Source organism: Mus caroli, unplaced genomic scaffold, assembly GCF_978045245.1.
Source record: "Mus caroli unplaced genomic scaffold, Mus_caroli_1 scaffold_20, whole genome shotgun sequence".
In the NCBI taxonomy this organism is placed as follows: Eukaryota; Metazoa; Chordata; class Mammalia; order Rodentia; family Muridae; genus Mus; species Mus caroli.
In genome coordinates, this window is record NW_028227275.1 from 22,172,676 (window position 1) to 22,194,859 (window position 22,184).

Sequence of the window (22,184 nt, forward strand, 5' to 3'; positions counted from 1 at the left end):
ATTAAGGCACAACGTAGGAGAAGGAAGCTTACCTTGGGAATGAGATAATCTCTGAATTTCACGTCACGGGTCACTGCATGGGGAAGGCTGGTGGGAAGGAGGTCAATGTATCTCTGGATCTCATGCAACACAGCATCAGTGTAGGGCATGCTATGCCTGTCCTGCATGCAGGGGCTCCTGTGTCTACCAATCACACAGTCAATCTCTTCCTGGACTTTGGCTGATTTAACACAGTGGAAAATGACAGAAATGGAATGAATTGGCACACTGGCCCCAACTCGGGGTTACTTGTAGCAAGATGAAGATGCCTGGCAGTATTCTGAAAACATAATATTTGCTAATGAAGTGACAGTTGCTGTGATATAAATACTAATATCCTCTCTATTAGGTGTAACAATATAGAGCCCTTACATATAAAGTAGCATACTTAAAAAATCAATATCAGTATTGATTTCAAATAATAAACAGAAGAATATTGAGTAAAGAAAACCGCTCTTACAGAAGAAAACTATTAAACAAATATTATATTTATACGAAAACAATGCAATACATTTTAAAATAATTTCAATGGTATTGTGTGAATGTCTGCGTATTGTTTCCAAAGGTATGTAGTATTGTATAACTTTCCAAATATGGCCACCTTCTAACAATTTCTCCTGAAATTTATGGTTATGTGTAATGACTACTTCATCTTATTTTTCATTGGAAAAATTTAATTCTTCTTCATGTGGGAATAGGGGTTTCATATTTTGTAGATGTATTAACTATAAACTAATTTCCCTGAGTCAAAAAGGGCAACTGTGTTGCGTTTAGTGGTTAAATCTTCATTACTACATAAAATCTGTGCACTACTACCAGCCAGAAAATATGCAGGAGTTGACTTAGACCCCCTCCCATATATTTATAGAAATTTACAAGTTAGCCTTTATATGGGGCCCTTAACAAGTGGAGTAGGGGGTGTTTTGGTCTCTGTTTCCTGTCATTGGATTCCCTTCCCCCTACATGGACTGCCTGGTTGTGCCTCAGTGAAAGAGGATGTGTCTAGTCTTGCTAGGACTAGATGTCCCAGGATGGGGGTGGTACCCAAGGGGACTCCTCTTTTCTAAGAAGGGGAGGGCAAATGGGGGAGACACCTACAGAGATGGGGCTGGGAAAAGAGGAGGGATAGGAGTACAATCTATGCCCTGGTTTTTTAAAAAAAAATGACTATTTTCATTGTTAATGATATCTTGGACTTAACTCCATTTCTCTCTACCAGTTTAGACTTTTTTCATTTTATTGGAATTATTTTGAAATATGTAGGTAGATGTTTCAAAGTTCTACTTAAACATGTCCAATTACAGGGAAGTTTCATACTATCAACCACTTATTTCTGTTTACTTCCTGGTTCTGGTCTCACATTTTTCTCATCCATCAGTCCATTCTGAACTGGAAAATGGTGATGCCCAGCAGCCTCCATTATGGTTCAATCTACCACATGAGTACTCTGGATTCCTGTATCCCATTACTTAGCATGAATTGGTATCAGATATTTGAATGCAGTATGTTCCAATATTTTTGAAAAAAAAAACATTAAACTCCATAACAAACAAGGAAGGCTTGAAAATTACCTTCTTTTTAGGAGTATATATAACAATAAGCTTTCAGAGTTCTGGTACAATCTGACTACTAATTCACTGTATATGACATGGTTTATTCCCTAAAGGTTTCTCTTCCATACTGATAATCTGAAACTACAAGACCTGACATCTTGGATCAATTATTACATTTTATTCATTGTTATGGATATTATATGAGCATTATCTAAAAAGATAGTAACACATGGAGGTGTGTACATCACAGTTCCTCTATAGAAGTTATATATTGCTACTTAAATTGAAGAAGCTGAAAGAAGAGACATAGAAGGTTGGAAAGCACAGATTACTCTTCCTCCTTATTGAATCTTCCTCCTGTGTCATCCTCCCTTCTTCATTAATTGTCCATCTTTATTCCCCTTCTAATTGTCTGAGGTCTAGTGAATACTGCATGTTCACTGGTCAATTTTATTAAGCAATATCAAATCCTCTGAACTTAAAAGGACTAATTGGACTTTGAAATTATCATCATCGAGGACCTCCCACCCTGCTGGAGACAAATCTTCATTCAGATATTCAACTGTGCCTGAAAGTAGATCCTGTGCTCCAGCTCCCCCCCCCCACACACACACACATATCCAGAAACAGATTGACTCCCAGGAGTTCTGACACACCCAGACTTACAGGTGTGTCCCCTACCCCTGGCCTAATACCTGGCCTAACTGGGACCCCCTATGGCCCAGAGGATGTAGAACCTCCCACCTTGCCAGAGACACAAGTTTCTTAAAGCTTGCATCTATGCCCAGGAGCAGATACTGTGCTCCAACCTCCCTGAGAAACCAGAGAAAGCTTGATGCCCAGGAGTTATGATACCCCCAGGCTCAAAGGTGAGTCCACCACTACTGCCCCAATACCTGGCATAACTGGGACCATCCCCAAGGGATCAGAAGATGCAGGACCTCCTGCTCTGCTGGAAATATCTGAGACTGGGAGAAGCTCTTGTGATCCAGACCCTCTACCCCACCCTGTGCACATCCAGAGACATCTTCTCACAGATCAGGCTCTCCAGACCCTAATCCATACCTAGAGACAGCCTGAGTCAAGAAGGCTCAACATAACTAGGTTCCTAGGAAGGATGGCTCAAGTCAAAAACAGCAAGGCCAGTTAACACAAGAGATAACCAGATGCTGAGAGGCAAGTGCAAGAATATAAGCAACAGATTGCAATGTGACTTGGCAATATCAGAACCCAGTTCTCCTACCATAGCAAGTCCTGGATACACTAATACACGTGAAAAGCAAGATTTAGATTCTGATCTAAAATGACATCTCATGAAGATAATAGAGGACTTTAAGGAGGATATAAATAGCTCCCTTAAAGAAATACAGGAGAACACAGGTAAACAGGTAGAAGCCCTTAAAGAGGAAACACATAAATCCCTTAAAGAAATACAGGAAAACATAATACAGGTGAAGGAATTGAAGAAAACTGTGCAGGATCTAAAAATTGAAATAGCAACAATAAAGAAAAAAATCACAAAGGGAGACAATTCTGGAGATGGAAAATCTACCTACCCAGAGCAATTTGACAACTAAGGGGGATCAAGGGGATACAAATTGGAAAGGAAGAAGTCAAAATATCACTTTTTGCAGATGATATGGTAGTATATATAAGTGACCCTAAAAATTCCACCAGAGGACTCCTACACGTGATAATCAGCTTCAGTGAAATAACTGGATATAAAATTAACTCAAACAATTCCATGTCCTTTCTCTACACAAAGAATCAACAGGCTGGGAAAGAAATTAGGGAAACAACACCTTTCTCAATGGTCACAAGTAATATAAAATACTTGGCATGACTCTAACTAAGGAAGTGAAAGATATGTATGATAAGAACTTCAAGATTCTGAAGAAATAAAGAAGATCTCAGAAGATGGAAAGATCTCCCATGACCATGGATTGGCAGGATCAATATAGTAAAAATGGCTATCTTGCCAAAAGAAATCTACAGATTCAATGAAATCCCCATCAAAATTCCAACTCAATTCTTCAAAGAATTAGAAAGGGCAATCTGCAAATTCATCTGGAATAACAAAAATCCTAGGATAGCAAAAACTCTTCTCAGGGATAAAAGAACCTCTGGGGGAATCATCATGCATGACCTAAAGCTATACTACAGAGCAATTGTGATAAAAACTGCATGGTACTGGTATAGTGACAGACAAGTATACCAATGGAATAGAATTGAAGACCCAGAAATGAACCCACACACCTATGGTCACTTGATCTTTGACAAGGGAGCTAAAATCATCCAGTGGAAAAAAGAACATTTTCAACAAATGGTGCTGGCACAACTGGTGGTTATCATGTTGAAGAATGCAAATTGATCCATTCCTATCTCCTTGTACTCAGGTCAAATCTAAGTGGATCAAGGAACTTTACATAAAACCAGAGACAGTTAAACTTATAAAGGAGAAAGTGTGGGAAAACCTCGAAGATATGGGCACAGGGGATAAATTCCTGAATAAAACAGCAATGGATTGTGCTGTAATACTGAGAATCGACAAATGGGACCTCATAAATCTTCTGTATGGCAAAACACAGTCAATAAGACAAAAAGGCCACCAACACATTGGGAAAGGATCTTTATCTATTCTAAATCAGATAGGGGACTAAAATCCAATATATATAAAGAACTCAAGAAGGTGGACTCCAGAAAATCAAATAACCCCATTAAAAAATGGGGCTCAGATCTAAACAAAGAATTCTTACCTGAGGAATACCGAATGGCTGAGAAGCACCTGAAAAAATGTTCAGCATCCTTACTCATCAATGAAATGCAAATCAAAACAACTCTGAGATTCTACCTCACACCAGTCAGAATGGCTAAGATCAAAAACTCAGGTGACAGCAGATGCTGGCGAGGATGTGGAGAAAGAGGAACACTTCTTCATTGCTAGTGGGATTACAAGCTTGTACAACCACTCTAGGAATCAGTCTGGCATTCCTCAGACAATTGGACATAGTACTACCAGAGGATCCTACAATACCTCTCCTGAGCATATATCCAGAAGATGTTCCAACCGGTAAGAAGGACACATGCTCTACTATGTTCATAGCAGCCTTATTTATAATAGCCAGAAGCTGGAAAGAACCCAGATACCCCTCAACAGAGGAATATCCATGGTACATTTACACAATGGAGTACTACTCAGCTATTAAAAAGAATGAATTTATGAAATTCCTAGGCAAATGGATGGACCTGGAGGGCATCATCCTGAGTGAGGTAACCCAATCACAAAAGAACTCACACAATATGTACTCACTGATAAGTGGATATTAGCCCAGAAACTTAGAATACCCAAGATATAAGATACAATTTGCAAAACACATGAAACTCAAGACGAACGAAGACCAAAGTGTGGACACTTTGCCCCTTCTTACAATTGGGAACAAAACACCCATGGAAGGAGTTACAGAGACAAAGTTTGGAGCTGTGACGAAAGAATGGACCATGTAGAGACTGCCATACCCGGGGATCCATCCCATAATCAGCCTCCAAATGCTGACACGATTGCATACACGAGCAAGATTTTGCTGAAAGGACCCTGATATAGCTGTCTCTTGTGAGACTATGTCGGGGCCTAGCAAACTCAGAAGTAGATGCTCACAGTCAGCTATTGGATGGATCACAGGACCCCCAATGGAGGAGCTAGGGAAAATACCCAAGGAGTTAAAGGGATCTGCAACCCTATAGGTGGAACAACAATATGAACTAACCAGTACCCCCCACCCTGGAGCTGTCTCTAGCTGCATATGAATCAGAAGATGGCCTAGTGGGCCATCAGTGGAAAGAGAGGCCCATTGGTCGTGCAAACTTTATATGCCTCAGTACAGGGGAACGCCAGGGCCAAGAAGTGGGAGTAGGTGGGTAAGGGGTTGTGGGGGAGGGTATGGGGGACTTTATGGATAGCACTGCAAATGTAAATGAAGAAAATGCCTTATTTAAAAACAAAAAGAAAGAAAGTGACAAAAGGAACCCCCCCCCAAAAAAAAGGAAAGAAATTAAAGAGTTTTTAATGAAAATGAAGCCACAACAAACCCAAACTTTTAGGACACCTTGAAAGCATTTCTAAGAGGAAAACTCATAACTCTGAGTGCCTGCAAAAAGAAACTAGAGAGAGCACACACTAGCAGCTTGACAATACACCTAAAACCTCTAGAACAAAAGGAAGCAAATTCACCCAAAAGGAGTAGACGGCAGGAAATAATCAAACTCAGGGGTGAAATCAACCAAGTGCAAACAAGAACTATTCAAAGAATCAACCAAAGGAGGAGCTGGTTCTTTGAGAAATTCAACAAGATATCTAACCCTTAGCCAGACTCATTAGAGGGCACAGGGTCAGCATCCTAATTAACAAAATCAAAAAAGAAAAGGGAGACATTACAACAGATCCTGGAGAAATCCAAAACACCATCAGATCCTTCTACAAAAGGCTATACTCAACAAAACTAGAAAACCTGGATGAAATGGACAAATTTCTAGACAGATACCACGTACCAAAGTTAAATCAGGATCAGGTTAATGATCCAAACACTCCTATATCCCCTAAAGAAATAGGATCCCTCATTAATGTAACCTCACCCACAGCCTGAAACAGGCTGAGCAGGCTAGACTTGTCTCTAGGAGATCACCTGGGGTGGAGCCTGACTCCCTGGACCACCCTATTCTACCACTGCCACTGCTGCTACCTGCCACCTAGCCTTTCCGGAGCCTACACGTGGTCACCTGTTAAATGTTAAAAGAATGTTATTTTTATTGTGATAAGACTGGCTTAGTTCAAGATAACATAGACATAGTAAGAACTAGTTTAGAAGAGAGAATACACTACAGAGAGAAACAAGACTATTGGTATAAAAATTGGTTTTCTACTTCTCCTTGGCTCACTACCTTACTTCCAAGCCTTTTGGGACCTTTCATGGGTATTTCACCGCTTTTGTCTTTTGTCCCTTGGGCCTTTAATAGATTAACCAGTTTTGTTAAGTCACAGATTGAAGCTGCTTTAAGCAAGCCAGTTGCAGTTCACTACCATCAACTGGATCTTCCGAGACTCAGATGGAGAAGATGTCCCTCCCACCAATACAAAAAGAGCAACTGTTGGTCCCCAGTTTTCCACCCTTGCTGCAAATGCAAGGTCCCCTTGGTTCCTCAGGCCGTAGAGACAATAGAGATGAGGAGGGTGACCTCAAGCTCCTAATATAGCCTAAGAGCCACAAATTGTGGTGTTACGATTGGCATAATTCTTGTAGAGGCCTTGTTGAATCTGAGGTTGACAATTCTCCTTTAGGAGCTGCACAGGACTCAGAACTGTGCATGCTGGTTCTTGATAATACGAATCCAGTATGGATACAAGGCTAAGCACTGCGAAGGTCCAACTTGACCATTTCTGAGTTCCATAGAGACACACCCGGTATGGATGGAGGTTGGTATCTAGTTCCAATTAAAACCAAAAGAATCTTTCTGAGGCTCTGCCTCCCCTCCCCAAAAGATACCAAGAGCCATGATTGTGTGTCATGACAGCACCCACGGGAGGAATCGGGTCAATGCTCCCCCAGCCATGTTAATGCCGGCCCATCCAAGTATGAGAAGATCATTTGATCACCTCAGTTAAGTGTGGCCTTATTAAATTTAATTCAAAAGGGGGAGAAGTTGGAGACCATATGGTGAGAAGGCAAGCCTTTCACAGTCTCCCACTCTAACAAGCCAAATGGCCTTGTGCTAAGGAACCAGTCATGACCCCCTCCTCCCTGTTCCCTGCCTTTCACCCAAGGTTGTTAAGGAGTATCCACATGCTCTCCGTTAGTGTTATCTTATTATAGTGCCTTTTAAGATTGAATTCTGATATAGTTAAGTCTTCCCCAGTGTTTCAATGTCCTAGAAAGGCCGTGAAGCTAACAACTTACCTATTCAATAACTATTTAAGCATTACAAAAGATGGAGCCAACAACTCAGGGCTAGTCTGCAAAATGATTACGAGGACAGAAAAGACAGTCTAAACCAAATAAGGGTTTACCATGAGAAAACTTAGGGAATCCCACTGAGACAGGTTTCTTCATTAGGCCCTAAGAATTCAGGCAGAACTATAGAGCATAAATAAATGTTATGCCTCAGTCCAGCCTTTCTTTTTTATATTAATAACAGGGAGGATATGTAACCTCCCCCACAGCCTGAAACAGGCTGAGCAGGCTTGACTTCTTGTCACTAGGAGATCACCTGAGGTGGAGCCTGCCTCCCTGGACAACACTATTGTTCTACCACTGCCTCTGCTGCTACCTGCCGCCTAGCTGTTCCAGAGCCTACACGTGGTCACCTGTAGCTGGACTCCAAGGATGATTTGGCAGGAATGAGATCCCCTTTCTTTATAAGCGCATGTTCCCCAATGTTAAAATTGAGCTTTGATCAGAATGTCATGACTTAGCTCCATTCTTTCTCTTGTCACCTAGATTCCTTCTTTTCTTCCAGATTCCAAGGTGCCTTCAAGGCTCAAACCCAGACATGTGAGCCACTGGCCGGCCCCAACACATTAATAGGTTCCAACCAAAAAAAACCCAGGACCAGATGGGATTAGTACAGAGTTTTATCAGAACTTCAAAGATGATCTAATTCCAGTTCTTCACAAACTATACCACAAAATAGAAGCAGAAGGTACTCGAACCAATTCATTCTATGGAGCCACAATTAGTCTGATACCTAAACCACAGGAAGACCCAAAAAAGATAGAGAACGTCAGACCAATTGCCCTTATGAATATCTATGCAAAAATACCCAATAAAATTCTCGCTAACCGAATCCAAGAACACATCAAAATAATCATCCTTCCTGACCAAGTAGATTTCATTTCAGGGATGCAGGGATGGTTTAATATATGAAAATCCATCAACGTAATCCATTATATAAACAAACTCAAAGCCAAAACCACATGATCATCTCATTAGATGCTGAGAAAGCATTTGACAAAATCCAACACCCATTCATGATAAAAGTCTTGGAAAGATGAAGAATTCAAGGTCCATACCTAAACACGATAAAAGCAATCTACAGCAAACCAGTAGCCAACATCAAAGTAAATGGTGAGAAGCTGGAAGCAATCCCACTAACATCAGGAACTAGACAAGGCTGTCCACTTTCTCCCTACCTATTCAACATTGTACTTGAAGTCCTACCCAGAGCAATTCGACAACAAAAGGAGATCAAGGGGATACAAATTGGAAAGGAAGAAGTCAAAATATCACCTTTTGCAGATGATATGATAGTATACATGAGTGACCCTAAAAATTCCACCAGAGAACTCCTAAACCTGATATACAGCTTCAGTGAAGTAGCTGAATATAAAATTAACTCAAACAAGTCAATGGTCTTTCTCTACACAAAGGATAAACAGGCTGAGAAAGAAAATAGGGAAACAGCACCATTCTCAATAGTCACAAATAATATAAAATACCTTGGCATGACTCTAACTAAGGAAGTTAAAGATCTGTATGATAAGAACTGCATGATAAGTCTCTGAAGAAAGAAATTTAAAAAGATCTCAGAAGATGGAAAGATCTCCCATGCTCATGGATTGGCAGGATCAACATTGTAAAAATGGCTATCTTGCCAAAAGCAATCTACAGATTCAATGCAATCCCCATCAAAATTCCAACTCAATTCTTCAACAAATTAACAAGGGAAATCTGCTGCCCCTCAACAGAGGAATGGTTACAGAAAATGTGGTACATTTACACAATGGAGTACTACTCAGCTATTAAAAAGAATGAATTTATGAAATTCCTAGGTGAATGAATGGACCTGGAGGGCATCATCCTGAGTGAGGTAACCCAATCACAAAAGAACTCACACAATATATATTCACTTATAAGTGGATATTAGCCCAGGAACTTAGAATACCCAAGATACAAGATACAATTTGCAAAACACATGAAACTCAAGAAGAATGAAGGCCAAAGTGTGGACACTTTTCCCCTTCTTAGAATTGGGAACAAAACACCCATGGAAGGAGTTACAGAGCAAAGTTTAGAGCTGAGACGAAAGGATGGACCATCTAAGAGACAACCATATCTGGGGATCCATCCCATAATCAGCTTCCAAACCCTGACACCATTGTATACACTAGAAAGATTTTAGCTGTCTCTTGTGAGGCTATGCTGGGGCCTAGCAAACACATAAGTGGATGCTCACAGTCAGCTATTGCATGGATCACAGGATGCCCCAATAGAGGAGCTAGAGAAAGTACTCAAGGAGCTAAAGGGACCTGCAACCCTATAGGTGGAACAACAATATGAACTAACCAGTACCCCCCACCCCCTGGAGATCATGTCTCTAGCTGCATATGTATCAGAAGATGGCCTAGTCAGCCATCAGTGGAAAGAAAGGCCCATTTGTCTTACAAACGTTAGATGCTTCAGTACAGGGGAACACCAGGGCCAAGAAGTGGGATTGGGTGGGTAGGGGAGTGTGAGGGAAGGCATGGGGACTTTTGGGACAGCATTGGAAATGTAAATGAAATAAATACCTAATTAAAAATAAATCTTAACTTGGAAAAGCTTTTAAAAAAGGAAAGAAAGAAAGAAAGAAAGAAAGAAAGAAAGAAAGAAAGAAAGAAGGAAGGAAGGAAGGAAGGAAGGAAGGAAGGAAGGAAGGAAGGAAAGAAAGAAAGAAAGAAAGAAAGAAAGAAAGAAAGAAAGAAAGAAAGAAAGAAAGAAAGAAAGAAAAAGAAAGAAAGAAAGGAAGGAAGAAAGAAAGAAATGAAGGAAGGAAGAAAGAAAGGGCAATGTGCAAATTAATCTGGAAAACAAAAAACCTAGGATAGCAAAAACTCTTCTCAAGGATAAAAGAACCTCTGGGAGAATCACCGTGCCTGAACTAAAGCTGTACTACAGAGCAATTGTGATAAAAAAAAAATGCATGGTACTGGTATAGTGACAGACAAGTAGACCAATGGAATAGAATTGAACACCCAGAAATGAACCCACACACCTATGGTCACTTGATCTTTGACAAGGAAGCTAAAACCATCCAGTGGGGAAAAAAGACAGCATTTTCAACAAATGGTGCTGGTAAAACTGGAGGTTATCATGTAGAAGAATGCAAATTGATCCATTCCTATCTCCTTGTACTAAGGTCAAATCTAAGTGGATCAAGAAACTCCACATAAAACCAGAGACAGTGAAACTTATAGAGGAGAAAGTGGGGAAAAACCTCAAAGATATGGGCAAGGGGGAAAATTCCTGAATAGAACAGCAATGACTTGTGCTATAAGATCAAGAATTGACAAATAGGACCACATAATATTCCAAAGCTTCTGTAAGGCAAAAGACACCGTCAATAAGACAAAAAGGCCACCAACAGATTGGGAAAGGATCTTTACCTATCCTAAATCAGATAGGGGACTAATATTCAATATATATAAAGAACTCAAGAAGATGGACTCCAGAAAATCAAATAACCCCATTAAAAAAATGGGGCTCAGAGCTAAACAAAGAATTCTCACCTGAGGAATAATGAATGGCTGAGAAGCACCTAAAAAAAATGTTCAGCATCCTTAATCATTAGTGAAAAGCAAATCAAAACAACCCGGAGATTCCACTTCATACCAGTCAGAATGGCTAAGATCAAAACTTCAGGTGAAAGCAGATGCTGGCGAGGATGTGGGGAAAGAGAAACACTCCTCCTTTGCTGTTGGAATTGCAAGCTTGTACAACCACTCTGTAAATCAGTCTGGTGATTCCTCAGACAATTGTACATAGTACTACCTGAGGATCCAGCAATACCTCTCCTGGGCATATATCCAGAAGATGTTCCAACCAGTAAGAAGGACACATGCTCCACTGTGTTCATAGCAGCCTCATTTATAACAGCCAGAACCTGGAAAGAACCCAGATGCCCCTCAACAGAGGAATGGATACAGAAAATGTGGTACATTTACACAATGGAGTACTACTCAGCTACTAAAAAGAATGAATTTATGAAATTCCTAGGCAAATGAATGGACCTGGAGGGCATCATCCTTAGTGAGGTAACCCAATCACAAAAGAACTCACATGATATGTACTCACTGATAAGTGGATATTAGCCCAGAAACTTAGAATACCAAGATATAAGATATAATTTGCAAAACACATGAAACTCAAGAAGAATGAAGACCAAAGTGTGGACTCTTTGCCCCTTCATAGAATTGGGAACAAAACACCCATGGAAGGAGTTACAGAGACAAAGTTTGGAGCTGAGACGAAAGGATGGACCATCTAAGAGACGGCCATATCTGGGGATCCATCCCATAATCAGCTTCCAAACCCTGACACCATTGTATACACTAGAAAGATTTTGCTGAAAGGACCCTGATATAGCTGTCTCTTGTGAGGCTATGCTGGGGTCTAGCAAACACATAAGTGGATGCTCACAGTCAGCTATTGCATGGATCACAGGATGCCCCAATAGAGGAGCTAGAGAAAGTACTCAAGGAGCTAAAGGGACCTGCAACCCTATAGGTAGAAAAACAATATGAACTAACCAGTACCCACCACCACCGGAGCTCGTGTCTCTAGCTGCATATGAGTCAGAAGATGGCCTAGTTGGCCATCAGTGGAAAGAGAGACCCATTGATCTTGCAAACTTTATATGCCTAAGTACAGGGGAACGCCAGGGCCAAGAAGTGGGAGTGGGGGGGAGGAGAGTGGGGGAGAGGGCATGGGGGACTTTTGGAATAGCATTTGAAATGTAAATGAAGAAAATACCTAATTAAAAAAAGAGACTATATCTGCTATTCTCTATGTTTTTTTCCAATTTAAACTAACTTGTATTTTTAAAACAATTTGTGTGAACAAATCACTTGTTATGAAATTCATGCAATAGAATGGAACTTTATTGGTCTTTTTTACTCCTGCCTTTTGTCTTCACTTCTATGAAGCACCCTCCTCTGCTATGGACTAAGATATCTTACTTCAGTCTTACTGATAAATATAGCAGATTGTAGGGCCACAAAAGGTTAAATTCTGAGCTTTCCCTTAAACAAACAAAATGACAGACTCCAGGAGTGTCTTCTAATTTCTTTCTGAAACTCATTTGCTTCCAAACTGTGTCCTTACCTGTGACTTCTGGATACTTGAGCAGGAGCAGCAGAGAGTACCTCAGGGTTGTGCTTGTTGTCTCTGTCCCAGCAGCAAACAGATCAGATGCTGTGAAGATCAAGTTCTCACAAGTAAACTCAGTCTTTGGGTTGTGCTTTTCCTAGGAATAGTTTGACTATGTTATCCAAAAAATCATTTGTCAATGACTTCTTAGAGTGAATAAAATTAATTATGTGTAATAAGTTTGACCTGACAGACCTTGGAGAGTGTATCAGAAGAAACTGACCTGTGTTCAGGAGATACGTGGACCCCCTCCCTCATCTTGCAATCTTATACCCAGTTTCTTGTATGGAAAAGTCTTTCATGAGACTCTTCAGCTAGGTGAGACATGCAGATTACTGTATCCCCCACACACACAAAAAAAAGAAAGAGAGAAAAATGGTGCCCCATTTCCCTATTGTAAAAATACATGTTTTACTCAAACCCTACATAAGAAGGAAAAAAGGAAACAGCAAGTGATATGATGACTAGTCATTAAGATAAAGGTCACAATTGTAAATGTAACTTAAAAAAAAAAAAAAGGAAGGTCCCTGACTCATCAGGCAAGTATACTCTGTGAATAAGAATAGTAAATCTGGGTCTCCATCTGCCCCTAAGAGCTAAGGCTGTCCCAAAGCCCTCTTTACCCAACCCACCAGAAGAATGTTAGTCTCCAAGGAGTGCTTTCACTAATAGGCTCAAAGGTGAGACCACAACTTTTGCACAAATATCTTGCCAAAGAGGGACCTGCCAGGAGTGCACAGGGCACAGGAAATACAGAGTAGCTGGGGACAGGATCCTCCTGGTCTCTATCTGTGCCCTGGAGCTAAGGCTTTCTGTACTACAGCTGGCCTTGCCCAAATCCTCCCCAGAGAGAGCTGGTCTCCCAGGAGCACAGTCACTTCTAAGTTCACACACATGAGACAACTATTGCTCTAATAACTGGCCAAAGAGGGTCTTGCCAGGAGTGCACAGGGCACAGGAACCATGAAACAGCCAGGGACAGGATCCTTCCAATATCCAACCACACCCTGGAGCTAACCATGTGACACAGCTATTCATACCAAATCCTGCCTGGAGTGAACTGGTCTCCCAAGAGTGTTGACACACCTAAGGTCACTGCTCTCTGCACCTCATTACCACCAGAAGATAGCTGGAATCCTAGGAATGCTGACACAGGCTCACAGGCTCACAGGCCCACAAGAGGGACAAGCTCCTGGCATACACAGCAAGAACAACACTAGAAATAACCATATGGTAAGATGCAAGTGCAAGACCAAAGCTATTTAGCATTATCAGAACCCAGTTTTACACCACAGCAAGTTCTACATACTCCAACAAACCAGAAAAGGAAGATTCGAATTTAATATCACATCTCATGATGATGATGATGATGATGATAGAGGACTTTAAGAAGGGCATAAATAGCTCCCCTAGAAATTAGAGGAGAACACAGGTAAACAGGTAGAAGCCCTTAAAGAGGAAACACAAAAATCTCTTAAAGAATTACAAGAAAACACAACCAAACAGGTGAAGAAATTGAACAAAACCATCCTGGATGGAAAAAACAATGGAAATAAAAACAATAAATAAATCACATGGGAGACAACCCTGGATTTAGAAAACCTAGGGAAGAGATCAGGAATCATAGATGCAAGGATCACCAACAGAATACAAGAGATAGAAGAGAGAAACTCAAGTGCAGAAGATAACACAGAAAACATTGACTCAACAGTCAAAGGAAATACAAAATGCAAAAAGCTCCTAACCCAAAACAAGCAGGAAATTCAGGACACAATGAGAATAGCAAACCTAAAGATAATAGGTATAGAAGGGAACAAAGATTCCCAACTTAAAGGGCCAGTAGAGATCTTCAACAAAATTATAGAAGAAAACTTCCCTGACCTGAAGAATGATATGCCCATGAACATACAAGAAGCCTACAAAACTCCAAATAGACTGGACCAGAAAACAAATTCCTCCCATCACATAATAATCAAAACACCAAATGCACAAAACAAAGAACATTAAAGGCAGTAAGGGGAAAAGGTCAAGTAGCATACAAAGGCAGACCTATCATAATATCACCAGTCTTCTCAATAGAAAATATGAATGCCAGAAGATCCTGGGCAGATGTCATACAGACCCTAAGAGAACCCAAATGTCAGACCAGGAAACTTACTATACTCAACAAAACTCTCAGTTAACATAGAAAAAAGAAACAAATATATTCCATGACAAAAACAAATTTACACAATTATATTTCCACAAATCCAACCATACAAAAGAATAATAGATGGAAAACTCCAACACAAGGAGGGAAACTACACCCAAGAAAAACACAGAAATTAATCTTCTTACAACAAACCCAAAAGAAAATAGCCACACAAACATAATTCTACCTGTAACAATGAAAATAGCAGTTAGGAACAATTACTTTTCCTTAATATCTCTTACCATCAATGCACTAAATTCCTAAATAGAAAGACATAGACTAAAAGACTGGATAAGTAAACAAAACCCAGCATTTTGCTGCATACAGGAAACATACCTCAGTGTCATGTCAAAGACAGACACTACTTCAGAGTAAAAGGCTTGAAAAAAATTTTCCATGCAATAATATTCCAAAGCTTCTGTAAGGCAAAAAAAAAAAAAAAAAACTGTCAATAAGACAAAATGGCCACCAACAGATTGGGAAAGGATCTTTAACAGTCATAAATCTGATAGGAAACTAATATCCAATATATACAAAGAGCTCAAGAAGCTGGACTCCAGAAATTCAAATAATGCCTTAAAAATAGAGTACAGAGCTAAACAAAGAATTCTCAACTGAGGAATACCGAAGGGCTGAGAAGCATTTGAAAAAATGTTCAACATCCTTAATCATCAGAGAAATACAAATCAAACCAACCCTGAGATTCCACCTCACACCAGTCAGAATGGCTAAGATCAAAAATTCAGGTGACAGAAGATGCTGACGAGAATGTGGAGAAAGATGAACACTCCTCCATTGCTGGTGGGATTGCAAGCTTGTACAACCACTCTGGAAGTCAGTCTGGTGGGTCCTCTCAAAATTGGACATAGTACTACCAAAAGATCCAGCAATACCTCTCCTGGGCATATATCCTGAAGATGTTCCAACTGATAATAAGGGCACATGCTCCACTATGTTCATAGCAGCCTTATTTATAATAGCCAGAAGCTGGAAAGAACCCAGATGTCCATCAACAAAGGAACAGATACAGAAAATGTGATACATTTACACAATGGAGTACTACTCAACTATTAAAAGCAATAAATTTATGAAATTCTTAGGCCAATGGATGTATCTGGAGGATATCATCCTGAATAAGGTAACCCAATCACAAAAGAAGTCACTTGATATGCACTCACTGATAAGTGGATATTAGCCCAAAAACTTAGAATACCCAAGATACAATTTGCAAAGCACAAGAAAATCAAGAAGAATGAAGACCAAAGTGTGGATACTTCATTCCTCCTTAGACTAGGAACAAATTACCCATGGAATGAGTTACAGAGACAAAGTTTGGAGCAAAGACGAAAAGATGGACCATCCAGAGACTACCCCAACCAGGGATCCATCCCATAATCAGCCACCAAACCCAGACACTATTGCACATGCCAGCAAGATTTTGCTGAAAGGACCCTGATATAGCTGTCTAGTGTGAGGCTATGCCAGTGCCTGGCAAATACAGAAGTGGATGCTCACATTCATCTATTGTATGGAACACAGGGCCCCCAATGGAGGAGCTAGAGAAAGTACCCATGGAGCTTAAGGGGTCTGCAACCCTATAGGTGGAACAACAATACGAACTAATCAGTACCTCCAGAGCTCATGTCTCTAGCTGCATATGTAGCAGAAGATGGCCTAGTTGGCCATCACTGGGGAGAGAGATCCCTTGGTCTTGCAAACTTGATAGGCCCCAGTACAGGGGAATGCCAGGGCCAAGAAGTGGGAGTTGGTGGGTAGGGGAGCAGGGCAGGGGGAGAGTATAGGGAACTTTCGGGTAGCATTTGAAATGTAAATAAAGAAAATATCTAATAAAAAATTAAAAAAAGAAATGTAAATACATAAAATATCCAATAAATGAATGAATGGATAGATAGATAGATAGATAGATAGATAGATAGATAGATAGATAGATAGATGGATGGATGGATGGATAGATAGATAGATAGATAGATAGATAGATAGATAGATAGATAGATAGATGGTAAATCCATTGCACAGCAAGCATAAGGGTAAAGTTCAGTTGATCAGAATGGAAAGCTAACAAAAACAAAAAAAGACCTTATATTTATGATGAGTGCCAACAGTGTTCAGTGAAAATAAGTGGCTTTTCTACAAAATCGAGCTATGACAGAAGCATTTATTCATATAGGTACCTGAGAGACATCAATCTATATTTCCACATTCATGTCAATTCACTTGAAGTTACACTCGGTTAAGGCATCATTCATCCTTGCCACAATCATTCCTTCTCACACTGCAACCTGCACCTTAGAATTCACCTGAAAACTCCTTAGCTGTGCACAGCTAAGATTTTAAGATTTGATTCAATCTGCAGATGTTGAGGGTAGTCTGGCTATTTTGAGCTCTTTTTAAGTTTCCATACATTGTCTACAAAGACAGCATTCATCTTTATATTATGGCATGACATTTTTTTCTGAGAATTTTGGAAATCTTTCTACGTGATGAACCCATTGCATTATATGACTCTTTATCCAGGTTATTTTGTTTAAAAATAGAGTCAATATATTCAAATTACTGACATGAATATTATATTACTGGAATACTTATGGCAAATCCATGTACATATTAAGCACATGAAGTACTTGTCAAACAGTGCTGGCCTGAGCCATTTAAATGTCCTTGTAAACACAGACAATTCATGGGACAAAAAAAAATGCTCAAGCAGTCAAATAACTAAATTGGAGTTTTATTAACTTTTTACCTGCTCCATTTTGATCAGGAAACAATCAATAAAGTCCCGAGGATTGTTAATATCCAGTGACTCTTGATGCTGTATTACTTTTGCCAAAAAGTAATGTTTTGCAAAATCAAAATTTTTAAGTAATTTTCTGTGTCTTCCTGGTAGATAATCAATGATGGCGGGAAAATTATTGCAAACCTACAAGATAAAAGGATAGAAACTTAAAACACAGAATGTATTTATATGTACCTTATAGTATACCTTGGCCAGGAAGAGTCAATATAAATGTATATAATAGTTGTCCATCTTGATGAATGACTTTATGTTTTATAAAGAAATTCTTTATGCTTGGTAAAATGTCTTTGGGAGAATGAAATAAGAATTTTATCAGGGAAAGTTTCAAGGATTCTTGAATTACAACTGTAAACCTGTGCAGACAAGCTAGATGATTCCTTCAAGATCATACAGTGTTGACAAATTGTAAGATATATCAACTCAGCATGGGGATAATTTGATGGGATCCAGACACACCACTCAAATATTTTTTCACTCCCATGCCAACTATATGGCTACTTAAGATGTCAACTGTTGATAAAATACCAGTGCTGTACTCCAGGGTTCCTAGCAGTTTCAATCCCAAACACTGTCTCCACATGAAAAAAATACTCTTATTGCAAATTACGATGTTTCTGCTAAGTGTTTTGATGTCCAGGTCTCTAAAATAGTTAGTGGTGCATAAGCCTTGTGGCTAACAGGTGTCAACAATGAAATAAATGTCCAGAGTTATGTAGGCATCGTCTAACCATTAACCTGATGATGTATAGAGAAAGTAATTTGAGGTTTGGCCTAGTTGGCCATCATTTGGAAGAGAGGCCCCTTGGTCTAGCAAACTTTATATGCCCCAGTACAGGGAAAAGCCAAGGCCAAGAAGTGGGAGTGAGTAGGGGGGGGGGTATAGGGGACTTTTGGAATAGCATTTGAAATGTAAATGAAGAAAATATCTAATAAAAAATATATTCCAAAAAAAAAGAAAATGAGTGAACAGTGTTCTAACATGTAACCTCCCCTCCCCAGCCTGAAACCTGTTTGCTCAGGTTTCAGTGTTAGAGAGCATCAGGGCAGAGCTTGCCTCCCTATCGTCCTGCCACTCCCACTGCCACTGCCTGCCAACTAGCTGTTCCGAGCTACCACATGGTCACCTGCAACCTTACTCCAAGATGATTTGGTGGGAATCGGGCCCCTCTCCCTGCTTCATAACTGAGTGTCAAAAATAGTAAAATTGAACCTTGAACAGAGCCTTGTCTTGGTTCAGTCTTTCTCTCACGCCGCCTAGTCGTCCCTCCCCGCCCCCACCCCACTTCTCTTCCAGGTTTCCAAGATGCCTTTCCAGACTAGAACCCAGACATGTGAGCCGCTGGCCAGACACAACACTAACAGCCTTCATTTCTCTAAAGAATTTTTTGGAGTTTCATGGAACCTATATCTCTGAGTAGTTGTTGGGCGTTTGTTTTGTTTTGTTTTGTTTTGTTTTGAAAGAAAGAAACCTGAACTCACCTGAATCCAAGGGGAACTCAGAATCTCTACATTTTCATTTAAGATGTCTAAGAAGGTAAGGAATTCCTGATCTTTATAATCAAAACGATTCTGGAAAACAATGGAGCAGATGACGTTGCAAGGAGCACAGCCAAGGATGAAGGTGGGATCACAGGGTTCACCTAAAGAATTGGGAACAATTGTAAAATGCTACTGAAATATATGTGTGTATAAAATGATATCTCTTAACAGATAAAGAAACTGATCACAATTTAAGCAAGTCTTACCCACACACGGCCTGATAGACACAACAGTATGGACTATACCTGTGCATCATTTTTATATTTAATGTAAGTTCACTGATCTGGCCTTCTATCTAAGTTATGAATTTAAGTGTGTTCAGTTTTCATCTCATACCTCCATTGACTGCTCTTTCACACCAGATGTCTACTCTTTTGTAAGGGGAAAAGGACTTTACAAGTCTTCAGCAGTCCAAGGCTATTAGTCACATCTGTTTGTGAAGCCTCTAAAACAAAACAGTAAAAAAGATTAAGGGGGGTAGGAGGCAGTATGAATTTGGGAAAAGTTTGGGGATGAGTATGATCAAATGCACTGTACAAACTTCTCAAAGAACTAATAAAAATGAAAGGGAAAAAGCATCCCCCTCCATAAAAGTGGGAGAAATTATAGGAATGTTGTGGATAGCCCTGGAACTAATTATATTTGATGTTAATTCCGTTCTCCTGTGAGTGGTTGCTAACAAAGAATAAGTCAGCACTCAGGTGATTTCCTGTAAACATACTTCCCACCTTAATTTGTAAAAAAAAAAAAAAAAGAAAAAGAAAAAGTGGGGGATGATGGTTGGGCAGATAAAAGTGAAGGTGGAGTGGAAGGTAGGGAGAGAAAAAAAGGAGAAACAGAAGATGGAAAGGATACAGAGGAGGAGGAAGAAGAAGAAAAGCAGAGTAGAAACACATGGCCTGGAGAAACTGCAAGCTCTAAGGGGTCTCATAAGCTGTAGAAGATAGTAGTATAGTGGTAGATCTGCCCAATCTAGGCATACAGCATGTAATCATATTAACTGTGTTGTTTTCTCATTGCCAGGGTATATTTGGGAGGAGATTTACTGCAACAGGACATACTTATATGTAGCAGTTAAAAGATTCATGTCTTTAGCCAGTAGAACACAATAAATACAGGTTGTATCAAGTTCATGTGTTGGGAAAACTAACATGAAAGTGAAATACAACCATGTTATATGACATGAAAATTGTATAAATAAGCATAAAATATAAAATTGATTTACTAGAGCAAAATTAAGATGGAAACCTTTATTAGAAATACTTCCTCAAAAGAAAGCAAAAAAGGTAAGAAATAAAGTTTTGGTTCTTTCTTCTATGTCTAAAAGCCCCCTATTATTTTCCCCCTTTTAAAATGTCTAAATAAACTAAATGTCTGAGGTGCTTAATATTGATGATCAATGTGGTAGGCTCTCACATCACCAGTAAGAGGAGCTTCTGGACATGTCAGTGGAGTGAGAAGACCCATCTCATTGATTAGCACCATTCCATAGACTTAGGTGCTGGACTGCATAAACTGAAGGGAGTTGGCCAAGCAGGGGCATTTTTTCATTATTGTACTTCATATTTATTTATTTTTATAAATTATTTTGCTTATTTACATTCCAAATGTTACTCCCCTTCCCATCCTCTCTCCCAAAGTTCTTCACTCCATTCCCACATCCCCTTTGCCTCTACCCATCTACCCTCCCCCTTATATACCCACCCACCCCAACTTCACCCCCCTCAGCATCCCCCTTCCCTCAAGCATCAAGTCTCTACAGGTTTAAGCCTATCCTCTCTCACTGAGGCCAGACAAAACAGTCCTCTCCTAAATAAGTATCAGGAGCCGGGCATGGTGGCACACGCCTTTAATCCCAGCACTCAGGAGGCAGAGGCAGGCGGATTTCTGAGTTCAAGGCCAGCCTGGTCTACAAAGTGAGTTCCAGGACAGCCAGGGCTATACAGAGAAACCCTGTCTCGAAAAACCAAAAAAAAAAAAAAGTACCAGGAACCATAGAGTAACCAAGAGCAATTCAAGTTCCCCTTCAGTGAAATTCTATCATGATAAATCTATAGCCAAAAACTATAATCCCAAAATTTCCCCCTTCAGATGCTTTTCCTGGGTGTTTTATTACAGCAACAGAAGTAACTAACATGTCCATAAACCCTTAACATTATTACATTCTAACATTCATGTATTCTTTGAGGAGGACTCTATAATCAAATCATTAAGGCCCTTAGAAAACTCTAAACCTAAAATAAAAATAACTTGAATCAAAAGTACTTTGGATAAATATTGGGACATTAGATAATAATAAATTGAGTCATTCAAATTTCATATGCTTGAAACACTATAGCATAGCTGGAAATACATCAATAAATATTTTGTTATGTAAAAAACAAAGTAAAGTTTACATAAGAAGCAAGGATTTATGTGTGACTCAGAAAAGAAATCTGATTTTTTTTCTCTTCTATCACTTAATGTGAATGGCAGCATATAAAACCAGGTCATGTTTCATTGTGACAAGTACTACAAAATCTTTCTTTGTAAACCTGAGAAGGAAAGAAAACAATTATTGCAATAAATTTGTAATCCCTAATACATCAAATAAAGAGAAATGAGATAAATAAATGAATATGGAGCCAATAATCAAGCCTAGTTATATACATCACTGATAATTGAACATTAATTTTAAACTCATGTAATAACATATGTTTATTCAAAAATATAAATCACTAGCATAAAATTAAGAAATAGTTTATTCTACCTTTTTTTTAACTAGATATTTTACTCATTTACATTTCCGATGCTATCCCAAAAGTCCCCCATACCCACCCACCCCCAATCCCCTACCCACCCACTCCCCCTTTTTGGCCCTGGCATTCCCCTGT

The 22,184-nt window shown here is 39.6% G+C and overlaps 1 protein-coding gene across 3 annotated transcripts in view; it reads right to left on the reverse strand.

Moving 5' to 3' along the window:
- The window catches only part of LOC110288016 (cytochrome P450 2C18-like), a 50,543-nt gene that overhangs the window by 4,593 nt on the left and 23,766 nt on the right, over positions 1–22,184 (reverse strand). The window contains exons 4-7 of one of the 3 annotated variants that reach the window (XM_085834200.1): positions 19,252–19,412; positions 17,719–17,895; positions 12,722–12,863; positions 33–220 (exon numbers count right to left, since the gene is read on the reverse strand). In XM_085834200.1, the coding sequence (XP_085690326.1) occupies positions 33–220; positions 12,722–12,863; positions 17,719–17,895; positions 19,252–19,412 (668 nt within the window). Of the gene's footprint in view, positions 1–32; positions 221–12,721; positions 12,864–17,718; positions 17,896–19,251; positions 19,441–22,184 lie in introns of all 3 variants that reach the window. The other 2 variants (XM_085834198.1, XM_085834199.1) reach the window with 2 other exon arrangements.